This window comes from Mustela erminea, chromosome 5 (genome assembly GCF_009829155.1).
Source record: "Mustela erminea isolate mMusErm1 chromosome 5, mMusErm1.Pri, whole genome shotgun sequence".
Taxonomy (NCBI): Eukaryota; Metazoa; Chordata; class Mammalia; order Carnivora; family Mustelidae; genus Mustela; species Mustela erminea.
This window is the reverse complement of record NC_045618.1, coordinates 113,994,238-114,017,926: the sequence shown is the minus strand read 5'-3', so window position 1 is coordinate 114,017,926 and position 23,689 is coordinate 113,994,238. Positions and strand designations below refer to the sequence as shown.

General features: G+C 41.0%; 1 protein-coding gene across 1 annotated transcript in view; it reads left to right on the top strand.

The window, feature by feature from the left end:
- The window catches only part of ATP6V1D (ATPase H+ transporting V1 subunit D), a 31,347-nt gene that overhangs the window by 4,860 nt on the left and 2,798 nt on the right, over positions 1-23,689 (top strand). Inside the window, exons 2-8 of the mRNA XM_032344554.1 lie at positions 592-709; positions 17,332-17,411; positions 18,736-18,803; positions 19,527-19,571; positions 20,912-21,015; positions 21,767-21,833; positions 22,974-23,052. Of these exons, the coding sequence (XP_032200445.1) occupies positions 592-709; positions 17,332-17,411; positions 18,736-18,803; positions 19,527-19,571; positions 20,912-21,015; positions 21,767-21,833; positions 22,974-23,052 (561 nt within the window). The remainder of the gene's footprint in view (positions 1-591; positions 710-17,331; positions 17,412-18,735; positions 18,804-19,526; positions 19,572-20,911; positions 21,016-21,766; positions 21,834-22,973; positions 23,053-23,689) is intronic.

Sequence of the window (23,689 nt, the reverse complement as noted above, 5' to 3'; positions counted from 1 at the left end):
TTTCTAATGACTGTTTATCATTCCATTTTATGATGAACTGTGATTTATGGAACATTTAGTGTGTTTCCACCCTTTTGCTATTACACACAAGGCTGGAGTAGTCATCCTTAACTTTGCATATACTTTTGTGTACATGTGGGAGTAAGTCTGTAGCATAAATTCTTCACAATGGACTTGTTGGTCCTGAAGGTAAGTGCATTTCAAATTTTGATACTGATTAGTGGACAGATTTTTAAAAAATGCTTACTTAATACACCTGTAATGGAAACAGAGACGTTACTTTAATTTGCAAATCTAATATTTTAGCTATGGTGGCATCATAAAACAGGACTCCTGATAAATTTTATTATGATATAGTAAATAACTTTTCCCAGATATTTGTTAAAGAATGTTTCTGTTTTAAATAAATGAACTTAATATTTCTGGAACAAGTCAGTGATATTGAGAAAAATCATAACTTTCAGCACAGATGCTATATATTCTTAAAATCATGACATCAAAGAGGAAGGCATAATTTTAATACTATATTGGGGAAGTATTTATATGTTTTTTAAACAGTGGGAATAAATATCTTTAATTTTGTTTATATAGGGCACAGACCATCATGAAGGCTCGATTAAAAGGAGCACAGACAGGTCGAAACCTCCTGAAGAAAAAATCTGATGCCTTAACTCTTCGATTTCGACAGATCCTAAAGAAGATAATAGAGGTAGAATGAACTGTGCTTAGAACAGTTATTTATTTTAGAGATATCTAAGAAAATCCACTGTGGCTCTTGGCATTTTAATTTTTGTTTTAATTTTTTTTCTTTCAAAAGTAAAAATATCATTATGACCGTAACAAGTTTCAGATCATTTAATATAAAATATGGACTCATTAGTCTTGCCAGCAAAGCCTCTGCCTGCTCCTGGGACCTCATTTGGCGCATTCTCCCTACCATTTTCCTCCAGGACTTTTCATTAGCTGTTTCTTCTGCTTGAAATGTTCTTTCCCGGGACTTAAGATTGCTCCTCTGGTCATTCTGGTCTCTTCAGAGAGGCCATCCCTGATCACGCAATCTGAAGTGACCATGTATTTACCTCTGTTGCATTTCCTTATTATTATTATTTTTTAAAGATATATGTATTTGAGGGGCGCCTGGGTGGCTCAGTGGGTTAAGCCGCTGCCTTCGGCTCAGGTCATGATCTCAGGGTCCTGGGATCGAGTCCCACATCGGGCTCTCTGCTCGGCGGGGGGCCTGCTTCCCTTCCTCTCTCTCTGTGATCTCTTCCCTTCCTCTCTCCTACTGTGATCTCTCTCTGTCAAATAAATAAATAAAATCTTAAAAAAAAAAAAAAGATATATGTATTTGAGAGCGAGAAAGAGAGCAGGAGCACAGGGAGGGGCAGAGGAAGAGAAAAAGAGAATCTTAAGCAGATTCCATGCTTAGCAGAGCCAGACGTGGGTATCGATCTCACAAGGGCGAGATCATGACCTGAGGTGAAACCAAGAGTCAGATGCCTAACTAGTTGCACCACTCAGGCACCTCACATTTCCTTACTTTTGTCATAGCATGTACTACTGCATATTTCCTTGTTTGGTGGTTGCCCCCACTAGAGAGTGTTAGCTCCGTGAAAGCAGGGACTTAATCCTTCAGTACTTATTTCCTGTGTCTAGAACAGTGCTGGCACATAGTGTGTTTTAATTCAGTACTTTTTAGGTAATTGAAATGCAAATACGGAAATATATCTTAAAAATGAAGATTATTCTCCTCCCTCCCCAACTCCCTTCTCATTTTCCAGAGAAGTTCTCTGTGACACTTTTATTTATGTATTTTTAGTAACAAGCAGCTGTTATGCATTATATAATTCAATTCCTACCTGTTTCCCCTGGCAGAATATGGACAGCTTTTTACATCAATACATAGATCTGCCTTTTTCTTTATAACAGCTGCATGGAACTCCATCGAACAGATATGGAATTTATTTTTCTGTTGATGAATGTTTTACTGTTTAGTGGGGGAGGGTACTCTTCAATCTTTACGTGTATGTGTGAGAGTACTGATAACACGGACTCCATCATTGGCCCTCCATCTTGTTCATGACTGGACTGTGACCTTCCTTTGGGCTGAGTATTGTGGGCTCCATGAAGGTTGATGTTGGCCCTGACCAGCATGCAGGAAGGCTGACTATCCTGTGACCACCCCACTGGGCCCCTTGCTCTGGGAAAGCAGACGGTTATGGGCCCTGCTTGGCAGAGAGCAGCCACTTGGGTGATGTGTCCGCCCCATCCCTCCCTGTCCCTCCCTTTTGATTAGTTATCCTGAGTAGAAAGGTAAAAACGGTCCCACAGGAGGCTCGAAGTATTTTTTTGGTCTCAGGGTGCCTTCTGAGTCCGGAGGATACTTGACTGTCCCTCATGCACCTTCTAAGCACTGGCAAGCCAGCTGGAGATGGTGAAGTGAGTGGTGGGAGTGGGGGGGGGGGGCCTGAGCTGGCAGGGCCAGGCTTGTGAGTGCGGAAATGGGGGGGCGCCCCAGGGGCTGTTAGAAGGTCTGTCTGAGAGCAGGGGGGTAGCCACTGACCAGCAGTTGCTGCATGGCTGGGCCCATGGTCTGCATGGGGAAGCACGGTGGAGGGGAGTCAGAAGTAGGGTGGGAATCTGAGCAGCAGGGATGAGCGCTTTGGTTTAGGAAGGGGGGTGTGTGAGCCGCCTATTCCTCCCCTTGGGATGTTGTGTCTGGAGGAATCCAACAGCAGGAGGGTCCCTTGGGAATTAGGGCCTTGGGAGGCTGGAGAAGGGTGAGTGCTGAAGGGAGTACTGAAGGGAGTACTGTGGTGTCTCAGGAGAGTAGGGACCCAGAGGCGTGGGATCCCTGGGATAGTGACTGATGAGGAGGGGGTGGTGGTGGAGGAGGAGGGGGATTTAAAGGCACATCCTCTGGTTGGAACACAGCTCCAGGCCGCTTGCTTGCCTGAGGATGAGGAAGGAAAAATTCCACCAGTCAGGAAACGACAGTGAGGGAGTGAGTACTCTGCCCCAGACTTAGTAGAGCAGGCCCGCCGCTTTAGGCAGAGCGGCCGACAGGGCTGCAGGGTGGCGGTGGCAGCTTGGGTGTTGCAGTGGTGGGATACTGGGGAAGAGGGTATTTGTTGGAGGTTTGGGATGTCCAAAATGGCCCCAGTCAGCGCTCAGCCTGCCTTGCAACAAGTACATGCCACAGTCTTGGGACAGAATCTCAGGCTCTTGGTTAACTTGATCGGATAAATTTTAGAATTAAGATAACTTGGCCTAAAAGGGGCCTGTTCTTTGATCTCCACGGAAGAACCACTAGAAATTCTGTGTGAACTGGGAGTGAAACCCGACATTTACACTTAGCATTTTAGTGATCTAGACAAAGAATTGCTTTCCTCTGGTATGGAAGGCCTTATATTATTGTCAGCTCCAGGGGCATGGTGTTGGATTTAGTATCTGTCCTTGCCCCTGTGGTTAATTGGCGCATTGCTAAGGTAGCTACTATGGTGGTTGACTTAAGTGAGACCAAAAGAATCTGTCTTAGGGGAAATAGGTTGAAAAATGGGAAAAGCAGAGAATCTTCCCAATGATGAAATGGCAGAAAGGGGGCCCATCAAGGTCTCACAAACTATAATGGCAAGTCCTAATTTTATACAGGATCCTGAAAGAAAATACAGACAACCCAGTTTGGTCTTGCTAAGCATTATGGAAGGCTCGAGAAAGCGAGGTGTTTCGCCGGATCTCCTCTGCTAACAGGAATTTCAGTGGTGTATACCCTATACCTCTAGAGACTAGGGGTTAGGCAACAGTAGGGGGGAACTAGAGGCCCCATGTTGAATTAACCATTTATTGCTCTTGCATTAACACACTTTGCTAACTAATAGACACTGGAGCTGAATGCACACTTTTGGAAACCCTAGAAATTCTGGGGAGAAATAAAGGCTGTTGATGTTTATGTGGGACAAATTATCAAGGTCCTCCAAACGAGTCTGTACCTACAGATTGGCAGGCTTCTTCCCCATTGTTTTCTAGTGTGGCTTTCCCTCGCTTGAGTATCTTAGGCACAGCTCCACAGGTGGATTCAGGTTGCATATCCAAGTAGTGAAACCCGTTGTGGGTCATGCAAAATGGGAACCTGTAGGGCTACCAGTTTCTGAAGAGTCATAAACATAAAACAGTGTGAGCTACTAGGGAAGGATAACGAGGTTACTACCACCATTGAAGAATTAGAAAAGACAGAGGTCATCAGGCCTGCTCAGTGCCCATTCAGTAGTCGGTTTGGCTTATAGTGAAATCTAATGGGACCTGGCAAATAACAGTAGATTATAGGGAACTCAGTAAAATTACTCCCGTCTGTCCATGTTCTTATGGTGCCTAATATAGCCTTATTGTTAGAGGAAATCATGGCATCCATTAAGGTTTATCATCATGTACCAGATTTGTCTAATGCCTTTCCACTATTCATTAGGACATGAATTCTAAGATTAATCTCCTTTCCTGTGGAACAGGAGACAATGGACTTTCTAAGGGTACCTCAGTAGCCCCACAGTTTGTCATAGGTTGGTAGGCAGAGATTTGGAAAAATGGATATTGTCAGAGATGATGGTGCTTTATCATTATATAGGTGTAATGTTAAACTGTGATGATTTACCCTCCCTGTCTCCTTGGGTCTCAGGTCTCAAATGTACAAGACCTCATTATCTCAGGTCTCAAATTTGTAAGAACTGAAACGTTTCAGGTGTAAAGTCTCTGAGAGGTAAATACAGACAGGAATCTAAGGGCTGGGTTAATTGGTAAAGTTCCTGGGCATCATCTGGTCAAGTAAGACAAGTGATGCCAGAGACGGTCATTGTAAAATGCAAGCCTTCCCAATCCCTAAACTGTAGAGGAATTACAGGCTTTTGGTTTATTGGTTTACTGGAGATTTTCTGTTCCCTTTCTAGCAATAGAGCGGATATTAAGACCTTTTAAATGCTTTAGTTAGGAGGGTAAGCTGATGGGATTGGGGTGCAAACCAGTAAGAGGCTATCGTTTTGCAAAGATTTAATTTATTAGAGAGAGTGCACACGCCTGAATGGGGAGAAGAGGAAGAGCAGAGACTGAGAAGGAGACTCCTCACTGAGCAGCAAGCCCGAGGTCATGGCGCACCATCCCAGGACCCTGAGATCACAATCTGAGCCAAAGGCCTATGCTTAACTGACTGAGGTCTCCCAATAAGAGGCTGTCTTCAGGGCAAAAAGGGCAGTACAATGAGTACAGACCTTGGGGGTATTAATGCCAGGTGGGAGTTGTGAATTAGATGTGAATTCATATCTAGAAGGGTTTGGCTGGGGCTTGTGAGATTGACAAAATGGGAAATGGATCTCGTTAGGATTCTGGTCTCATTTATGGAGGAGAACAGAAACCAGGTGTAGTCCCATTGAAGAACAACTATTAGCTATATATCTTGCGCTTCAGCAGAGGGACTGAGTGCTGATTTGCCTATGATGGTATGAACCTTTCTGCCAGTGGGAGAATGAATTAAGGACTTGTTCAGCAAATCTAAGTGTGCCTGTGTTCAGGTAAGCACCTTACAGAAGTAACATGCTTACCTGCGGTGCAGGAGTGCTTTTAATACCAACCTGCTGTCTCATGAGCTATACTCATTTTGAGGGCTGGTCACCTAAGTCAGCCCAACCCAACAGCCCAACTTGCAGAAGTTGCTGACATTATGCACCCCTCTCTGGTGGATGCATAGTATACTGGTGGCAGTTGCAGGGGAAACCTGCCTGTATGGCATTCCTCTGCCATCTGGCTGGATTCTGATACACTTTGAAGAAAGAACTTAAACAAAGTAGTCAGTGGGCAGAATTGAGAGTGGTATGGATTGTGTTGACATATGAGCCAATGCTTATTGATTTGGCTACTGACACCTGGGCAGTGTTGTAAGGGTTGAGAGCATGGATGCTTTGATGGCACAAAGAAGGTTGGGGTATATTAAATAGACCTCTGTGAGGAGTAGAACTGTGGGGGAAGGTATTTGGGAAGTGTGCCCTAAGCCTGATGCAGCTCTCCAAGTAAGGCCTGTTTCCCTGCTTACTCCCCAGCCACACCACCAGGCACTGATGAGGCAAATGCTCTGCCCAGGCACATGTTCTGGTGGAGGAAATGCTGCCTGTCTGATATAGCAGGGTGGGTTCATTGTAGGTCAGTTGTAAATTGGGACAACAACTGATGTCCCAGAACTACTTGGCAAATAGTAAAAAGATTATGTTTGCCTTTAAAATATTTGAGTCCACAGGCTGCTGACAAGGACTGTCCCCATTGCCACCTCAGTTGACGGCCATTGTACCATACGCTGGGGTATGTTGGGCAGATTACAAGCCCTGTTTCTTGCTGGCAGATAGATTACATAGGTCCTTTGCCAGTATTGAAAGGGACAGATATGCACTGATCAGTGTGGACACTTGCACAGGACTTGTACAAACCTTTGCCTGTAAGAGAGCTAATTAGGTTGCAGGTGGAACAGATTAACAACTGGAGAGCTTGTACAAACGCCGACTCCTATAGCGATCAGGGTCATGTTTTACTGGTCATGACATCCAAGAGTGGACAGAAGCCTGGGATATATTGTTGTTTTCCTACCTGCCATATAGTCTCACTGCTGCAGGTCTAACTGGAAGGATGACTGGACTAATAGGAAACACATTAAAGATTTTGTCACCAGATGGCTCCCTCAAAGGTTGGTCTCCAAGACTAACGGGCAATTCAACTTTTTAAAGCTGTGCCCATAGGAGGACAGATTTCTGCATACGAACACCTAAGCAGCAACACCCGTGCAGCTCTGGGGTGCCGGTATTGTTGGGAGGTCTGAGACCTACTGGGGGAAGAGGGACTACTTCTGTGATTGCTATAAGACTTCCCATCTGGTAAGGCTGTAGTTCTTTGGAAATTGACTTGGAATACCTCCTCTGGGTGGCTTGGTGTCCTAATCCACTGGGGTCAAGTCCTCACATCCAGTATAATTTTTTAAAAATTACACAATGTATTATTTGCTTCAGGGATATAGATCTGTGAATCCTCAGTCTTACACAATTCGCAGCATTCACAGTAGCACATACCCTCCCTATGTCCATAACCCAGCCACCCCATCTTCTCCCCACTCCTCCTGTAACCCTCAGTTTCCTGAGATGAAGTCTCTTATGGTTTGTCTCCCTCCCTGGTCCCATCTTGTTTCATTTTTCCCCCCTCCCTTCCCCCGACAACCTTCTGCTCTGCCTCTCAAATTCCTCATATCAGGGAGATGGAATAATTGTCTTTCTCTGATTGACTTATTTTGCTCAGCATAATACCCTCTATTTCCATCCACATCATTGCAAATGGCAAGATTTTGATTTTTTTGATCCTTTGATGGCTGCATAGTATGCCATTGTGTGTGTGTGTGTGTGTGTGTGTGTGTGTACACACATATACATACACTATATCTATCTATCTGTCTATCTATCTATCTATATATCTTCTTTATCCATTCATCTGTTGATGGGCATCTAAGTTCTTTCCATAGTTTGACTGTTGTGGATAATGCTGCTATAAACATTTGTGTGCACGTGCCCCTTCGGATTACTACATTTGTATCTTTAGGATAGATACCTAGTTATGCGATTGCTGGGTCATAGGCTCTGTTTTCAACTTTTTGAGGAACCTCCATACTGTTTTCCAGAGTGGCTACACCAGTTGTATTCCCACCAACAGTGTAGGAGGGTTCCCCTTTCTCTGCATCCTCGCCAACATCTGTCATTTCCTGACTTGTTAATTTAGCCATTCTGACTGGTGTGAGGTGGTATCTCATTGTGGTTTTGATTTGTATTTCCCTGATGCCAAGTGATGTTGAGCTTTTTTTCATGTGTGTGTTGGCCGTTGGATGTCTTCGCAGAAATGTCTGTTCATGTCTTGTGCTCATTTCTTGGTTGGATTATTTGTTCTTTGGTTGTTGAGTTTGAGAAGTTCTTCATAGATTTTGGATGCTAGCACTTATTATATCATTTGCAGGTATCTTCTCCCATTATGCCAGTTGCTTTTGGTTTTGTTGACTGTTTCCTTTGCTTGCAAAAGCTTTTGATCTCGATGAAGTCCGAATAGTTCATTTTTACCCTCGCTTCACTTGCCTTTGGCGATGTTTCTAGGAAGAAGTTGCTGTGGCTGAGGTGGAAGAGGTTGCTGCTGCCTGTGTTCTCCTCAAGGATTTTGATAGATTCCTGTCTCGCTTTGAGGTCTTTTCCATTTGGAGTCTATTTTTGTGTGTGGTGTAAGGGAATGGTCCACTTTCATTCTTTTGCGTGTGGCTGTCCAATTTTCCCAGCACCATTTGTTGAAGATACTGTCTTTTTTCCATTAGACATGCTTTCCTGCTTTGTCGAATATTAGTTGACCAGGTCAACTAATCTTGTTGAGTTGAGGGTCCATTTCTGGGCTCTCTATTCTGTTGCACTGATCTGTGTGTTTCTTTTAGTGCCAGTACCATTGTTTCTTGATGATGACAGCTTTGTATTAGAGCTTGAAGTCTGAAATTGTGATGCCACCAACTTTGGCTTTCTTTTTCAACGTTCCTCTGACTATTTGGGGTCTTTTCTGGTTCTGTATAAATTTTAGGATTATTTGTTCCATTTCTTTGAAAAAAATGGATGGTATTTTGATAGGGATTGCATTAAATGTGTAGATTGCTTTAGCACAGACATTTTCACAATATTTGTTCTTCCAATCCATGAGCATGGAACGTTTTTCCATTTCTTTGTGTCTTCCTCAATTTCTTTCATGAGTACTTTATAGATTTCTGAGTACAGAGATTGCCTCTGGTTAGGTTTATTCCTAGGTATCTTACGGTTTTAGGTGCAATTGTAAATGGGATTGACTCTTTAATTTCTCTTTCTTCTGTCTTGCTATTGGTGTATAGAATACAACTGATTCCTGTGCATTGATTTTATATTCCTGAATGAGTTCTGGAAGTTTTGGAATGGAGTCTTTCGGGTTTTCCACGTAAAGTATAATATCACCTGCAAAAAGTGAGAGTTTGACTTCTTCTTTGCCGAGTTGGATGCCTTTTCTTTCTTTTTGTTGTCTGATTGCTGAGGCTAGGACTTCTAGTACTATGTTGAATAGCAGTGGTGATAGTGGACAGCCCTGCTGTGTTCCTGACCTTAGGGGAAAATCTTTCAGTTTTTCCCCATTGAGATTGATATTCACTGTGGGGTTTTCATAGATGGCTTTTATGATACTGAGGTATGTACCTTCTGTCCCTATACTGTGAAGAGTTTTGGTCGAGAAAGGATGCTGTACTTAGTCAAATGTTTTTTCAGCATCCATGAGAGGATCCTACGGTTCTTGTTCTTTCATTTATTAATGTATTGTATCACATTGATTGATTTGTGGATGTTGAACCAACCTTGCAGCCCAGGAATAAATCCCACTAGCTGAATAATATTCGTGGTGAATAATCCTTTGTACTGTTAGATCCTATTGGTTAGTATTTTGGTGAGAATTTTTGCATCCGTATTCATCAAGGATATTGGTCTGTAATTCTCCTTTTTGTTGGGGTCTTTGTCTGGTATTGGGATCAAGGTAATGCTGGCCTCATAAAATAAGTTTTGAAGTTTTCCTTCTATTTTTTGGAGCAGTTTCAGGAGAATAGATATTAATTTTTCTTTAAATGTTTGGTAGTATTCCCCAGGGAAGCTGTCTGGCCCTGGGCTCTTCTTTGTTGGGAGATTTTGATGACTGCTTCAATCTCCTTACTGGTTATGGGTCTATTCATTTCTTCTGTTTCTTCCTGGTTCAGTTTTGGTAGTTTATATGTCTCTAGGAAGGCATCCATTTCTTCCAGTTTGTCAAATTTGTTGGTGTATAGTTGTTCATAATATGTTCTTATAACTGTATTTCTTTGGTGTTAGTTGTGATCTCTCTTCTTTCATTCATGATTTTACTTATTTTGGTCCTTTCTCTTTCCTTTTGGTAAGACTGGGCAGGGGTTTATCAATCTTACTAATTCTTTCAAGGAACCAGCTCCTAGTTTTGATTTGTTCTGTTGTTCTTTGGGTCTATTTCATTGATTTCTACTCTGATCTTTATTATTTTTCTTCTGCTGGGTTTAGGCTTTCTTTGCTGTTCTTTCTCCAGCTCCTTTAGGTATAGGGTTAGGTTGTGTATTTGAGACCTTTCTTGTTTCTTGAGAAAGGCTTGTATTGCTATATATTTTCCTCTTAGGACTGCCTTTGCTTTGTCCCACAGATTTTGAACCATTGTGTTTTCATTATTTGTTTCCATGAATTTTTTTCAATTCTTCTTTAATTCCTGGTTGACCCATTCATTCTTTAGAAGGATGTTCTTTAGTCTCCATGTATTTGGGTTCTTTCCAGATTTCCTCTTGTGATTGAGTTCTAGCTTCAGAGCATTGTGGTCTGAAAATATGCAGGGAATGATCCCAATCATTTGATACCGGTTGAGACCTGATTTGTGACCCAGGATGTGATCTATTCTGGAGAATGTTCCATGTGCACTAAAGAAGAATATGTATTCTGTTGCTTTCGGATGGAATGTTCTGAATATATCTGTGATGTCCATCTGGTCCAGTGTGTCCTTTAAGGCATTTATTTCCTTGTTGATATTTTGCTTGGATGATCTGTCCATTTAACATTTTGTTAAAGTCCTCTACTATTATTGTATTCTTGTCAATGTGTTTCTTTGATTTTGTTATTAATTGGTTTATATAGTTGGCTGCTCCCATGTTAGGGGCATAGATGTTTAAAATTGTTAGATCTTCTTGTTGGACAGACCCTATGAATATGATATAGTGTCCTTCCTTATCTCTTATTAAAGTCTTTGGCTTAAAATCTAATTGATCTGATATGTAAGGATTGCCACCCCAGCTTTCTTTTGATGTCCATTAGCATGGTAAATTGTTTTCCACCCCCTCACTTTAAATCTGGAGGTGTCATTTGGGTCTAAAATGAGTTTCTTGTAGACAGCATATTGATGGGTTTTGTTTTTTTATCCATTCTGATACCCTGTGTCTTTTGATTGGGGCACTTAGCCCATTTACACTCAGGGTAACTATTGAAAGATAAGAATTTAGTGCCATTGTATTGCCTGTAAGGTGACTGTTACTGTATATTGTCTCTGCTCCTTTTTGGTCTGTTACTTTTAGACTCTGTCTTTGCTTCGAGGACCCCTTTGAGTATTTCCTGTAGGGCTGGTTTGGTGTTTGCAAATTTTTCTAGTTTTTGTTTGTCCTGGAAGCTTATATCTCTCCTATTTTCAGTGACAGTCTAGCTGGATATAGTATTCTTGGCTGCATATTTTTCTCATTTAGTGCTTTGAGTATATCATGCCAGTCCTTTTTGGCCTACCAGGTCTCTGTGAATAGGTCTGATGCCAATGTAATATTTCTACCGTTGTATGTTTATAGACCTCTTGTCCTGAACTGCTTTTAGGATTTTCTCTTTGTCACTGAACCTTGTAAATTTTACTACTAGTTGAGGGGGTGTGGACCCATTTTTATTGATTTTTGAGGGGTGTTCTCTATGCCTGCTGGATTTTGATGCTTGTTCCATTTGTCACATTAGGGAAGTTCTCTGCTATAATTTGCTCCAATACACCTTCTGCCCCCCCTCCCCCTTTCTTCTTCTGGGATCCCACTTATTCTAATATTGTTTCATCTTACGGTATCACTTATCTCTCAGATTCTCCCCTTGTGGTCCAGTAGTTGTTTGTCTCTCTTTTGCTCAACGTCATTCTCCATCATTTCTTTATCACTAATTCTCCCTTCTCCCTCATTTATCCTAGCAGTAAGATCCTCCATTTTTTATTGAACCTCATTAATACTTTTTTAATTTCAACTTGGTTAGATTTTAGTTCTCTTATTTCTCCAGGAAGTGCTTTTATTTCTCCAGAAAGGGATTCTCTAGTATCTTCCATGCTTTTTTTTGAGCCCAGCTAGCACCTTGGTAATTGTCATTCTGAACTCTAGTTCTGATATATTACTAATGTCTGTATTAATTAGGTCCCTAGCCATTGGTACTGCCTTTTGTTCTTTTTTTTCCCCTGAGGTGAGTTTTTCCACCTTGTTATTTTACCAGATAAGAATAGATGAATGAGAGAACAAAATACTAAAAGGGTTGCAATGACCTCAGAAAAATACACACTAACCAAATCAGGAAAGACCCAAAACTGGTGGGAGAAGAAAGAAGGAAAGAGAAGGGGGAAAAAAAAGAGAGAGAGACACACACACACACACATACACGTATGTGTGTATATACATATGTATATACATATACATATACATATATATACATATACATATGTGTGTGTATATATATCCCCTCCCTTTTTAAAAAATACTGGTGAATAGAACAGAGCCACACTCTTGATTTTGGATATATTTTGGTCTGTTAGAAGAAACTGCCTCCCAAAATTTTGAAAGAAAGAAAAACTTACATGTATACAAAAATAAGGGTAAACACGATGAAGAAATGGAATATGACTGTAAAGATGAAAATTTAAAAAGATTCTAAAAAAGGAATTGATAATATAAGAAGTTGGTTAAAAAAAAAAAAAAAGAAGGGGTGCCTGGGTGCCTCAGTGGGTTAAACCTCTGCCTTTGGCTCCAGTTGTAGTCTCAGGGTCCTGGGATCAAGCCCCATATTGGGCTCTCTGCTAGGCGGGGAGCCTGCTTCCCCTTCTCTCTCTGCCTGCCTCTGCCTACTTGCAATCTCTCTCTCTCTGTGTCAAATAAATAAATAAAATCTTAAAAAAAAAAAGAGAGAGAAAAGAATGTGATCAGGCTGAGACTAGAACAAAGCCATGTGCTAGATTTAGGGTATTTTGATCTATTAAAAGTACTGTATCCCAAGATTTTAAAAAAGAAAAACCTACATGTATACAAAAAATAAGGTCAAATACAATGAAGGGGTAGAATATAACAATGAAAATTTTAAAAGATTGTTTTAAAAATGTCTTGATAAGAGAAAATAGTTAAACGTTAAAATAGGAAACAGGCAAAAATTTAAAAAATAGAATAAGAAAAAATAAAATATAAAAAACTTAACTTTGAAAGACTAAAGATTAATCATGGGGAAAAAAGCCATGAATTCTGTGTGCTATATTCCCCTAGCTCTGGAGTTCCTCAGTTCTCATTGATTAGTGAACTTGGTCTTGGCTGGATGTTCTTAGTGATCTTCTGGGTGAGGGGCCTGTTGTACTAATTTTCAAATGTCTCTGCTGCAGGCAGAATCGTATTGCCCTTGCCAGGGCCCAGGCTAAGTAATCTGCTTGGTTTTGCTCTTGGGACCTTTTGTTCCCTGAACACTTTCTGTACCGCTTTGGAGGATGGGAATGAAAATGGCAGCCTCCCAGTCTCTGACCAGGAGGAGCTGAGAGCTCAGGGCCCCCACTCCTCAGTACACCCCCAGAGAAAAGCAGTCAATCCCTCCCTTATCCCTGGTCTCTGACCGCACTCTGTGCTCACCCAGCCTGTGACCCAACGTTTCCATCTCTGGCCACGGCCCCATTTGGAGTCTTTAAACACAGCAGATTCCTGCTGCATGCTCCTGTGCTGCTCCTTCTGGAGGTGTAAGGAGGGGAGTCACCCCAGATCTGCTGCTTGTGGGGTCCCTCCTTGAAGAGCAGGGGCCCGACTGTGCCTTGGATCACGGTTTAAGGTAACCCTGAGCTGAGAGCCCCTCCTTGGCTCCATCTTTGCAGCTGGCTTCCCTGCTCCAATACCTGGGAGCTCTGCCACCCTCAGGCACCCCAGGTCTTTTTGTGACCCCACAGGTCCTGAGACCACACTGTTCCCACAAGGGCTCCACCCCCCCATTTAGCCTCTGGAGTGACATCCCTCAGTGGAGCAGACTTTTGAAAGTTCTGATTATGTGCTCCACTGCTTGCGGGGATCTGCCCCTCCCCACCGCAGTCTCTCTTTCTGTGTATCGCCTTGGATTCACTTCTCTGGACATCCTACCTTCCAGAAAGTGGTTGATTTTCTGTTCCTAGAATTGCTGGTCTTCTTCTCTTTGATCTCTTGAGTTTGTAGGTGTTCAGAATGATAACTAACTAGCTGAACTCATGGGACCTGATGATATTTAAGTCTCCTGCTCTTCTGCCATCTTGCTCCTCCCCCTCACATCCAGTATTCTCAACCCTTCATTATATATTGGGTCAGGGCCCAGCACATGCAAAGAGTTGTATGTTGATTGTTGGCGTAGGATTGTTAGCGAGGTTGCATATGTACAACACGGTCATATCCTCTGATGATATGAAGGAGCAAGATAAATGGTTTCATCTCCTGGGGAAAATACCAAAGTCAGGGAGGATATTAGCTCATGGGGACTAAACCACTACCCTGTTTTTGCTAACTGAAGATTTGCCATATCTATTGCTGGTAAAACATTTCTTACTGCCCATAATCCTGCATTGTTAATGTTTCTGTTGTGTCTGGAAACATCTTGTCATACGCCACACTTAACAGTGAAGTTACAATTGCTCCAACAGGCTGAGTCTGTGCAAAGGTCCTCTTTACAGGGTTGTTAGGGAACCACAGTTCTAAGTATTTTCTCTGGTTTTATAAGTATATTAATATTGTGGTATAGGGCTGCAAGTCACCTCCCAGTACCTGGCTGTATGGTCCTTGTGAAAGAATGGCAGGTAACGATTATACCGGCCATAAAGATGTCAAGGGTAGAGTGTAGGAGTGCTGACAGTACTGACTCCCATTTTAGGTCCTCCATCTTGGTCATGCTGCAGTGACTTCCCTTGGGGTTGTGTGTTCCAGGCCCCTTGGAGGTTAATGTTATCCCTGACTGAAATATGGGGAGGGTTGTTCTCATCTTCCTAAGTGGTGCAGAAAGCATGCCACTCGAGGCAACTAGTAGAGATGGCAGGTGCACAGAGGCTACCACTTTAGGCAGTTACCTTGTGACCACCCCACCAAACCCCCTCGCTCTATAAAAGTGGTTATAGTCCATACTTGGAAGAGAGCAGGGGTGGGGGGAGGTTAGCTATGTAGCTGCCTGGATCGTTTGTTGTCTTCCTTGTCCCTCCCTGTTGGGAAGTTACCTGGAATAAAACTCTGTAAATGGTATGGAGTGTCTTGCATTGTTTTTCTGTCTCAGAGTGCCTTCTCCCTCTAGAGGATACTTTACTGTCCCTCCGCCACCTCACTATGTGTGCTAGCATTTCTGTGGGAAGTCTTAGAATCTTTAGAATCCGTCATTTGCATTTTTTAAAAAATTTATTTGAGAGAACATGAGTGGGAGTAAGGGGTTTGAGGGAGAGAAGCAGATTCCCCACTAAGCAGAGACCTGATGCTGGGCTCGATCCCAGGACCCTGAGATCATGACCTGAGCCAAAGGCAGATGCTAAACCAGCTGAGCCACCCGGGTGCCCCTATTCATTTCAATTTTTCATGGATATTGCCAAATTATTCTCCAAGTTGTTACACAAATTCACATTCCTACCAATGATTAGTGAGACCTGTTCTCTCAGATTCTTCCTAACTGGGTATTAATTTTTTTTATTTGTTGCCAATCTATTGGGCTAAAAGTGGTATCTTTTATTTTTATTCTCTCTCTTTTTTAAAGATTTTATTCATTTATTAGAGAGAGATCACAAGTAGGCAGAGAGGCAGGCAGAGAGAGAGGAGGAAGCAGGTTCCCCGCTGAGCAGAGAGCCTGATGCGGGGCTCGATTCCAGGACCCTGGGATCATGACCCGAGCCGAAGGCAGAGGCTTTAACCCACTGAGCCACCCAGGTGCCCCAATTTTTATTCTTTAAAAAATTTTTTTTATTATTTCAGAGAGTGAGCGAGTGAGCCAAGGGAGGGGTAGAGGGAGAGAGAGAATCTCAAGCAGACTCCATGCTGAGCATGGAGCTTGATGCAGGACTTGATCCCACAACCCTGAGAGCATGACCTGAGCCAAAATCAAGAGTTGTATACTTAACAGACTGAGTCACCCACGTGCCCCTAAAATTAGTATCTTTTAATTTGCACTACTTTTGATTGTAGGTTGAGCATTTTTTCATGTTTACAGATGATTTGATTTTCTTGGTGAATTTCTATTATTTATCTTTCTGTTGAAGTTCTACAAATATTCTGTGTAAAATGCTAATAATATTCTTCTCTAGCCTTTTTAAAAAAATACTTGGTCAAATCTGTTAAGTCTTTTTTTTTTTTTTTAAATACATCTTTTGCTGGGGCGCCTGGGTGGCTCAGTGGGTTAAGCCGCTGCCTTCGGCTCAGGTCATGATCTCAGAGTCCTGGGATCGAGTCCCGCATCGGGCTCTCTGCTCAGCAGGGAGCCTGCTTCCCTCTCTCTCTCTCTCTGCCTGCCTCTCCGACTACTTGTGATTTCTCTCTGTCAAATAAATAAATAAAATCTTAAAAATAAATAAATAAATAAATAAATACAGCTTTTGCATTATAAATAATTCTTAGAAAGGCCTAAAAAAGATTAAGAAAATATTCTATGTTTTATAGTTTTTTTTTTTTTTTTAAACTTTAAGAATTTCTGAAGTGTGTGATGTAAGGAGGTAGGGACAAGCTCGTTTTGTAAGTGGGCGGCCAGGTGCATGGTCTCTTCATGTTACTAAATTTCCATAGAGACCTGTGACTTTTTCTGAACTCTGTTATAGTTCATTGATTTATTTTGTCCCTGTATTGGATGTATTTTCTTATTTTAAATACTTGGCAACTCTGCCCATTTGCCCTTTTTTTCTTTCAAAAAGATTGTTGGATTTTTTTCAAACTTTAAATAGTCCAGGTTTATATTAGAATCACTATGCCATTAAGATTTTCTCTGCACAGGGGCACCTGGGTAGCTCAGCTGGTTGAGTGTCTGCCTTCGGCTCAGATCATGGTCCTGGGGTTGTGGGATTGGGCCCTGCATCGGGCTCCCTGCTTGGCGGGAAGCCTGCTTCTCCCTCTCCCACTCCCCCTGCTTGTGTTCCCTCTGTCAAATAAATAAATCTTTAAAAAAATTTTTTTTTCTGTCAGTGAATTTGAGAGATTAATTTGAGCACATTAATATAGGCCCATTCAGGAATAAGATGGGTCCTTCAGCGAAGATAGTTTTCTATTTCTTGATGTCTTTATTCTGATGTTTTAATTATAGAACACATGGTATTGTACTGTTAGTGACCATAACCAAAACTGTTCAAGCACAATTGGTTATTTTTGTTATCAAGTCAGTATTTTAGACACACACCTGGTATCAAATACTGGTTATTAAAGGAATATGATTTTATTGTTTTTTTTTTTTTAATCCTTGTAAGAAACGTGGTTGAATTATTTCTTGGTTTATGCTTTTCCAGACTAAAATGTTGATGGGTGAGGTGATGAGAGAAGCTGCCTTCTCACTTGCTGAGGCCAAGTTCACAGCAGGGGACTTCAGGTAAGAAGACTTAATGGGGTGTTTTGAAAAATCACAGTGCTTTCATGTTCATAATTTCCCTTAAAAGCTACTCTTAAAAAACATCTAAGCATTAAAGATAAATGATGGTGTTAGAAGTGTTCTTTATTATTACTCTGTGACCCTAACACCAGTGTCTTTATTATCACCCACTTCTGTCTGGTACAGAGTTGTAGGCATAGGATACTTAACATTCTGTAGGCCGTTTTCATTTAACATTGTATCATAAACATCCTTATTTTCACGTAGCTGTATAGCCTTTCTCTAGTTGTGCATAATTTATTAGCTCTTTCTCCTAATGGTGAAATTTCGGGTTGATTTTCAGATTTGGGGAATATTAAAAAAGATGCCATGAACATTTTCATGCATAGATATTTTAGTTTCTGTAGCAATATTTCCTTAGGATAAGTTTGAGAATGGAATTGGTTTAGAGGGCATGAATTCTAAGGCTTTTGTCCTGTCAGCGTATGCTTTATATACGAAGCGTGTAAAATGGTTTAGTTTTTGCTTTCCAAGGTGTGGTTCTCCCCAGATAAGCTTGTGTGATAAACCAGGCAAATGTTCTTTTTCATCCTTTAAATTCACTGCCTTCCTGAGGTCAAATGGCTATCTGGGGACAGAGGTGGAATTCGTTTTCCGGGTTTTTTTATTTTAGTTGTCTTTACCCAGTGGCGCAGTGTCTCCATTCCCGGTCTGTGTTATTCAGGAGCCTTTGCTGGCAGGTCTGACAGCCTCAGGGGCATAGGTCCTCTTGAAGAGATAGATTTTAATTTTTGTCAGTGTTGGTAGAAGAGCCGCTTGCATTGACTTTTCTGGCAGAGGGAGGGACTCAGTAGTATGTAAGTGGTGTGTGAATGCGTTCGAGGGTGGTTATGGTGAAAACAGTTTATTTTAGTAAGAACAGATTGGGGAGTCTGACAAAACCTGATGGGAGTTACGTTCTAGGGTAAGGGGATCGAAGTCCTACTAAGCCAAATCTAGAAGTTTGGATAGCAAACCTAGAAGGAAGTTGTCTCTAAATTACATTACCTGAATAAAAATCCTTAATGTCATACCTATGGCACCACATGCCTAACTGAAAACTCAAGCAATCCGTGTTCTTTCTTGTTTTCTTATGGTCATGTTTTGAGTGTTGTTCATCCTTTGCTCTCTGAGACCCTGCTCTGGTAGCAGTGATTTTTTGCTGGAAAGACAGTTACCAAACATACTTGTGCCATCTCACCCTGTTGAAACTACCTGATGGGTCCCTGTAGTTTTATTTCTTACTCTAAAATCTCAACAATCAAGGCCTTTTCTTTTTCCGCAGCACCACAGTTATCCAGAATGTTAATAAAGCCCAAGTGAAGATCCGAGCTAAGAAAGATAACGTAGCAGGTAATTTTTCAATGCTTTAGAATCCTTCGGAAGAAAAGATGACATTTAAAAAATGAACCTGTTTATACAGCAAGATCTTCATGTCCTAATTAGTCTCTTCTACTTAGAACAAGTTGAATTGCTTTACATGTCAGAATCTTTGTAACTGGCGGTTGCCGGAGGATGGGGGCGGGGGAAATGGGGATAAAGTGAGTTATACACGGTGAATCCATTCTAGAGATTGGCTGTACAATGTAGTGCCTGTAGTTAACAGTGCAGTGTTGTGTATTTAAAAACTTAGGGTAGATCTTGTGTTGAGTATTAACACACACACACATATACACACACACAAACAAACAAGAAAAGGGACACAGATCTTTTGGAAGTGTTAAGTTTATTACCTTGATTGTGGTGATGGTATCATAGGTGTATACATATATCTAATTTCATCAAAATCTGTACATTAACTATGTGCATTTTTTTCCGCATTTTACATATGCCTCAAAACTGAAAGGAAAGAAAACTGTAACAACTTGAGCTCTTATTACTCAGGATAATTTGATTATTAAATAGGAGTGAACACTTAGGGTACCAGTTTCCTAAATTCACTGAAACCAGTTAAGTTCCAGACAGTCTCTTGACTTTTGAGTATTTGCTGAGAAAGAAACACCACAAACAATGGTGATTAAGAAACAGTACTTCAAGGACATGTTTGTGAACCTACATGTTTCTGTGTTTTAACAGGTGTTACTTTGCCAGTGTTTGAACATTACCATGAAGGAACTGATAGTAAGTGTGACACTTCGGTAGTATGTCTCTGGGTTCTCCAGATTCCTCTGAAGAAATGGGTGCTGCAAAATGGGTGCTGGAATAGACTTTCTTAGAGTTTAGTGGTTCCAGTGTTAGCATCCTCATATGGTACACTTGGGGTAGGAGTTAGTTAACAAGTGTTACGGCAGAGAGTCATAAAACATTATAATGTTCTAAAATACTTTATTTCAACCTAGAAATACATAAACATACAGTCATTTGCCATTAAAAAAAATACAAGGCCGTGGCCTTTGAGTATGAATCCGCTAATTAGACTTCTGTGTTGTCTTTCTGCATAAACTACACCCATAATGCATTGTTTTATAATTTCCAGTTTGAGTTTCTTTAAAGTAAAATAAGGTCTCTCTGTAATGCAGTCTGAATGCTAAATCTCCTAGATTTTATAGCTCATTCTCAATTTTTAAAAATTGTTTTAGCATTTCCTAGTTTGGTAGCATTTTTGGGGTAGTAACACATTATTGAGTCTTTCCAGAGTAATCAAGTTCTTTTCATAGAGACAGTTTTTGGCCCTCCTCTCCCACTGGTGCACATAGAGTGTTCAGGGTAGCCCCAGTGAAGAAGTGGAGCGAGCTGGAGTCACCTGTTACCGGCGTGGCACTGTGCTGTGGGTGTGAGGCAGTGGGGCCAGTGTGATAAAGTGGAGGTCGGTTAAAAGCTTCTCCTGTAGTTATATTTAGAATAGTTTCCTTGGGAAGAAAAACCCGTTCACTGTTACTCCTAACTGGAGAGAACAAACTGATGGCTGCGGGGCAAGGGCGGGGTGACTTAGGCGGTGGAGGGTAAGGAGCGCTCTTGTGATAAGCACCAGGCACTGCGCGGAAGTGTCCAATCACTATATTGAACACCTGAAACTAATATTACACTGTATTTTAACTGTATTTTCAATAAAAACGTAAATGCTGAAAATCTCACTTCAGAAAAAACAAACATATTGACTGTTCAGCATGGCCTGGGGAGCGGGTTGGGTACGTCACGTTGCATTAAACGGGGGTCAGTGAATTTGTTTCTCCTTGTGTGGTATTAGTCTGACTTTTTTTTTTTTTAAGATTATTTATTTATTTATTTGAGAGAGAGAGAGAGAAAGAGATCACTAGTAGGCAGAGAGAGGGGAAACAAGCTCCCTGTTGAGCCGAGAGCCTGATGTGGGGCTCGATCACAGGACCCTGAGATATGACCTGAGCCAAAAGTAGAGGCTTAACCTAGTCAGCCACCCAGGCGCCCTAGTCTGACTTCTTTTGGGGAAATTTATGGGGAAGATTACTCCGTAATGACAAATGTTGTCTGACTGGTTCTTTCAGGTTACGAGCTGACTGGTTTAGCCAGAGGTGGGGAACAGTTGGCTAAATTAAAGAGGAATTACGCCAAAGCAGTGGAATTACTGGTGGAACTAGCTTCACTGCAGGTGAGTAGCAAAAGAGCCAGAGCTCTGGGTCTAGTCCGATATCTGAGAGTCCTTTGGGGAGGACTCACGGCTTGAATCAGAGCATCCTGCACTTCGTGCTTTAGGCTGTTTTCATGATTTTATGGGAGACAAGCCCAGAGATGTTTTGATTTCTGAGATGGTGGCTTCCACACCATTGTCCCTGCTGATGACGATCAAAACACATGTGCCTTGGTAGAGCTTCACTCTTTGGTGAGTGAGAACAGCAACAGTCAATACTAGATTTAAATGTAAACACAACGTGGTTGATGCTTGAAAGCTATTTTCCCCTGCTTTGTGGCCACTTAATGTGTGTGTGTGTGTGTGTGTGTGTGTGTGTATAATAGAGCCTGATTCCTTCCCGTTGCCATTTTTATAACTTTAGGCAAATCTGAAGTAAACAGATTGCCTTAAAATTGAATGTTTTAAACAGTTTTAAATGTTTAAAATTGAATGTTTAAAATTTAAAATTTAAGATTTAAATTTTAAAATTGAATGTTTAAAATTTAAATTTTTAAATTTATATTTAATTGTGTAATTGTTAAATTTAAATGTTTAAATTGAATGTTTTAAACAGTAATAGACTGGAAGTAATGTTAACTCTTTGGGAATCGTTGAAAAGTAGTCTTGGTTTCCACATGTTCTCTACAGGTGCAGTCTGCGTAAAGCTAAGTGAACAGGATATGATTAGGAAAATTCATGCTTAAATTGCTAATTTGTCCTCTTATTTTAGACTTCCTTTGTTACTTTGGATGAAGCCATTAAGATCACCAACAGGCGGGTAAATGCCATTGAACATGGTGAGTGTAAGCTGCTGTGAGGCTTTCTTTGTTCGTTTGCTTGTCTGTAGCTCCACATTTGCGTGGGAACCAGGCACTGATCACACGATGACAAGCCCATGCGGCATTCGCAGCAGGCTGGGCTGTGGGGTCAGCACAGGGAGGTGTTAGTTGTAAGTGCTTTAAGAGAGTTGTGTGACTCCTCCCAAATCCATATACATAAGGAAATGCTAAGTTAAAAATTCTGAAGTGTTCATTCATTTCTGGTTATGAATAAAGGATGAAACTATTTTTCAAAAGGCCTAGTGTGTTCTTTAGCTCTTTCCAGTGATTCAGTAATCTTTTTGAACACATTGCATGCTTAACATTAAATCCCTTTCCTGTAGGCCTTATGTCCTGCTCTTCTCCTTGATTCCTAAACATTGTCCCATTTGGTGCATTTATTTCCCACCTCTTTCATCATTCTGTCACAGTGCTTAGTGTCGGCACAATACTTCCATTCAAGAAACTCTGTTTTCATTAAAGAAACATTAAATTTTAAGGTAAGAAAGGAACAGATTTTGAACAGCAAAGAAGTTATTTTGCACTCTTTGTTAAATAAAAGGAAGTCACCTCATTTTTAAAATTTCCACGCACATTTCCTGACCAGTTGCTGGTGCCAGGCCTTGTAAATGGAACCTCAAGCAAAACAGAGCGGATGAGGTGATAGCTTCAGCTCTCAGTGAGTTCACATTTTAGAAGCAGAGGCAAATTCTGTGAAGCACCTTATGACACACCCAAAACTCAACTTAGTTCATGCTCTCTGCTTGATGATCTACTTTTTAAGAGGGATTGCAATTTATATTTAAATTAACATCTGTGGTTCAGTGTTGTATATTCATATAAATTCAGTATATTCAATGTTGTGTATATTGTGGTCCATAGAATTGTGTTGTGTGTATTGTGTATGTTATCTGTCCATAGAAAGGACACTAGCAGGGCATATACCAAAATATAGTCGTTATTTTAGGATGGTTGGATTATACTTAATTTTTTGTTTTTGTTTTCTGCATTAAATGTACATTAATTTTACAATTAGAAAAAGTAACTGTTATACAGATGAACATTGGCAACTTGAAAAAAGGTCTGAAGTTCTCACATGTATTTTTTTTTTACCCCTAGTCATCATTCCCCGGATTGAACGTACCCTTGCTTATATCATCACAGAGCTGGATGAGAGGGAGCGAGAAGAGTTCTATAGGTTTGTTGGAATTGGCAGTTACGGATAATTTCTTGTTTTTCATACTCTAAAGCCTCAAGTTGCTCAGAGACTCTTGGCTTATGTTCTTTAGAATTAACACAGCCTGTATTTCATTCTGATAAATGCGAAGCAAGAGACATAATATTGGCGAAGGTTCTGGAGACTAATCTGTGCCAAGTTTTGCACATATTTAAAATACGGCATCTCCAAGAAGTTAGGCCCTTAGGGTAAACTATTCATAGACTTGATTATTCTTTAAAATGAAATAATAATTTAGATCGGGTGTCTCCCTTATAAAAATAAACTAGAATTAATCAATCAACAAATATGTATTGCATGGTGAACATGTCCCAGGAGAAAGTATAAGGTACTTGGGGGCATGATGTAATAATATAAATCATACCTTTGGAGAATTAGCACAGTACTCAGAGAAATGAGGCATGTACATAAATTGGTTATGAACAATTAGAGTTGGAAGGGATGATGACACTAAACCGGTAGTACAGAGGTCAGTGTGCCAGGTTTAGAGATGGTGGGAGACAGGTGAAGACCTGTATTCAGGGAAGATGTGGCCATCTATGATTTAATATCGTGAGTAGCATCTGTGATTTATAATCTTAATTATGAAAGCTTATTG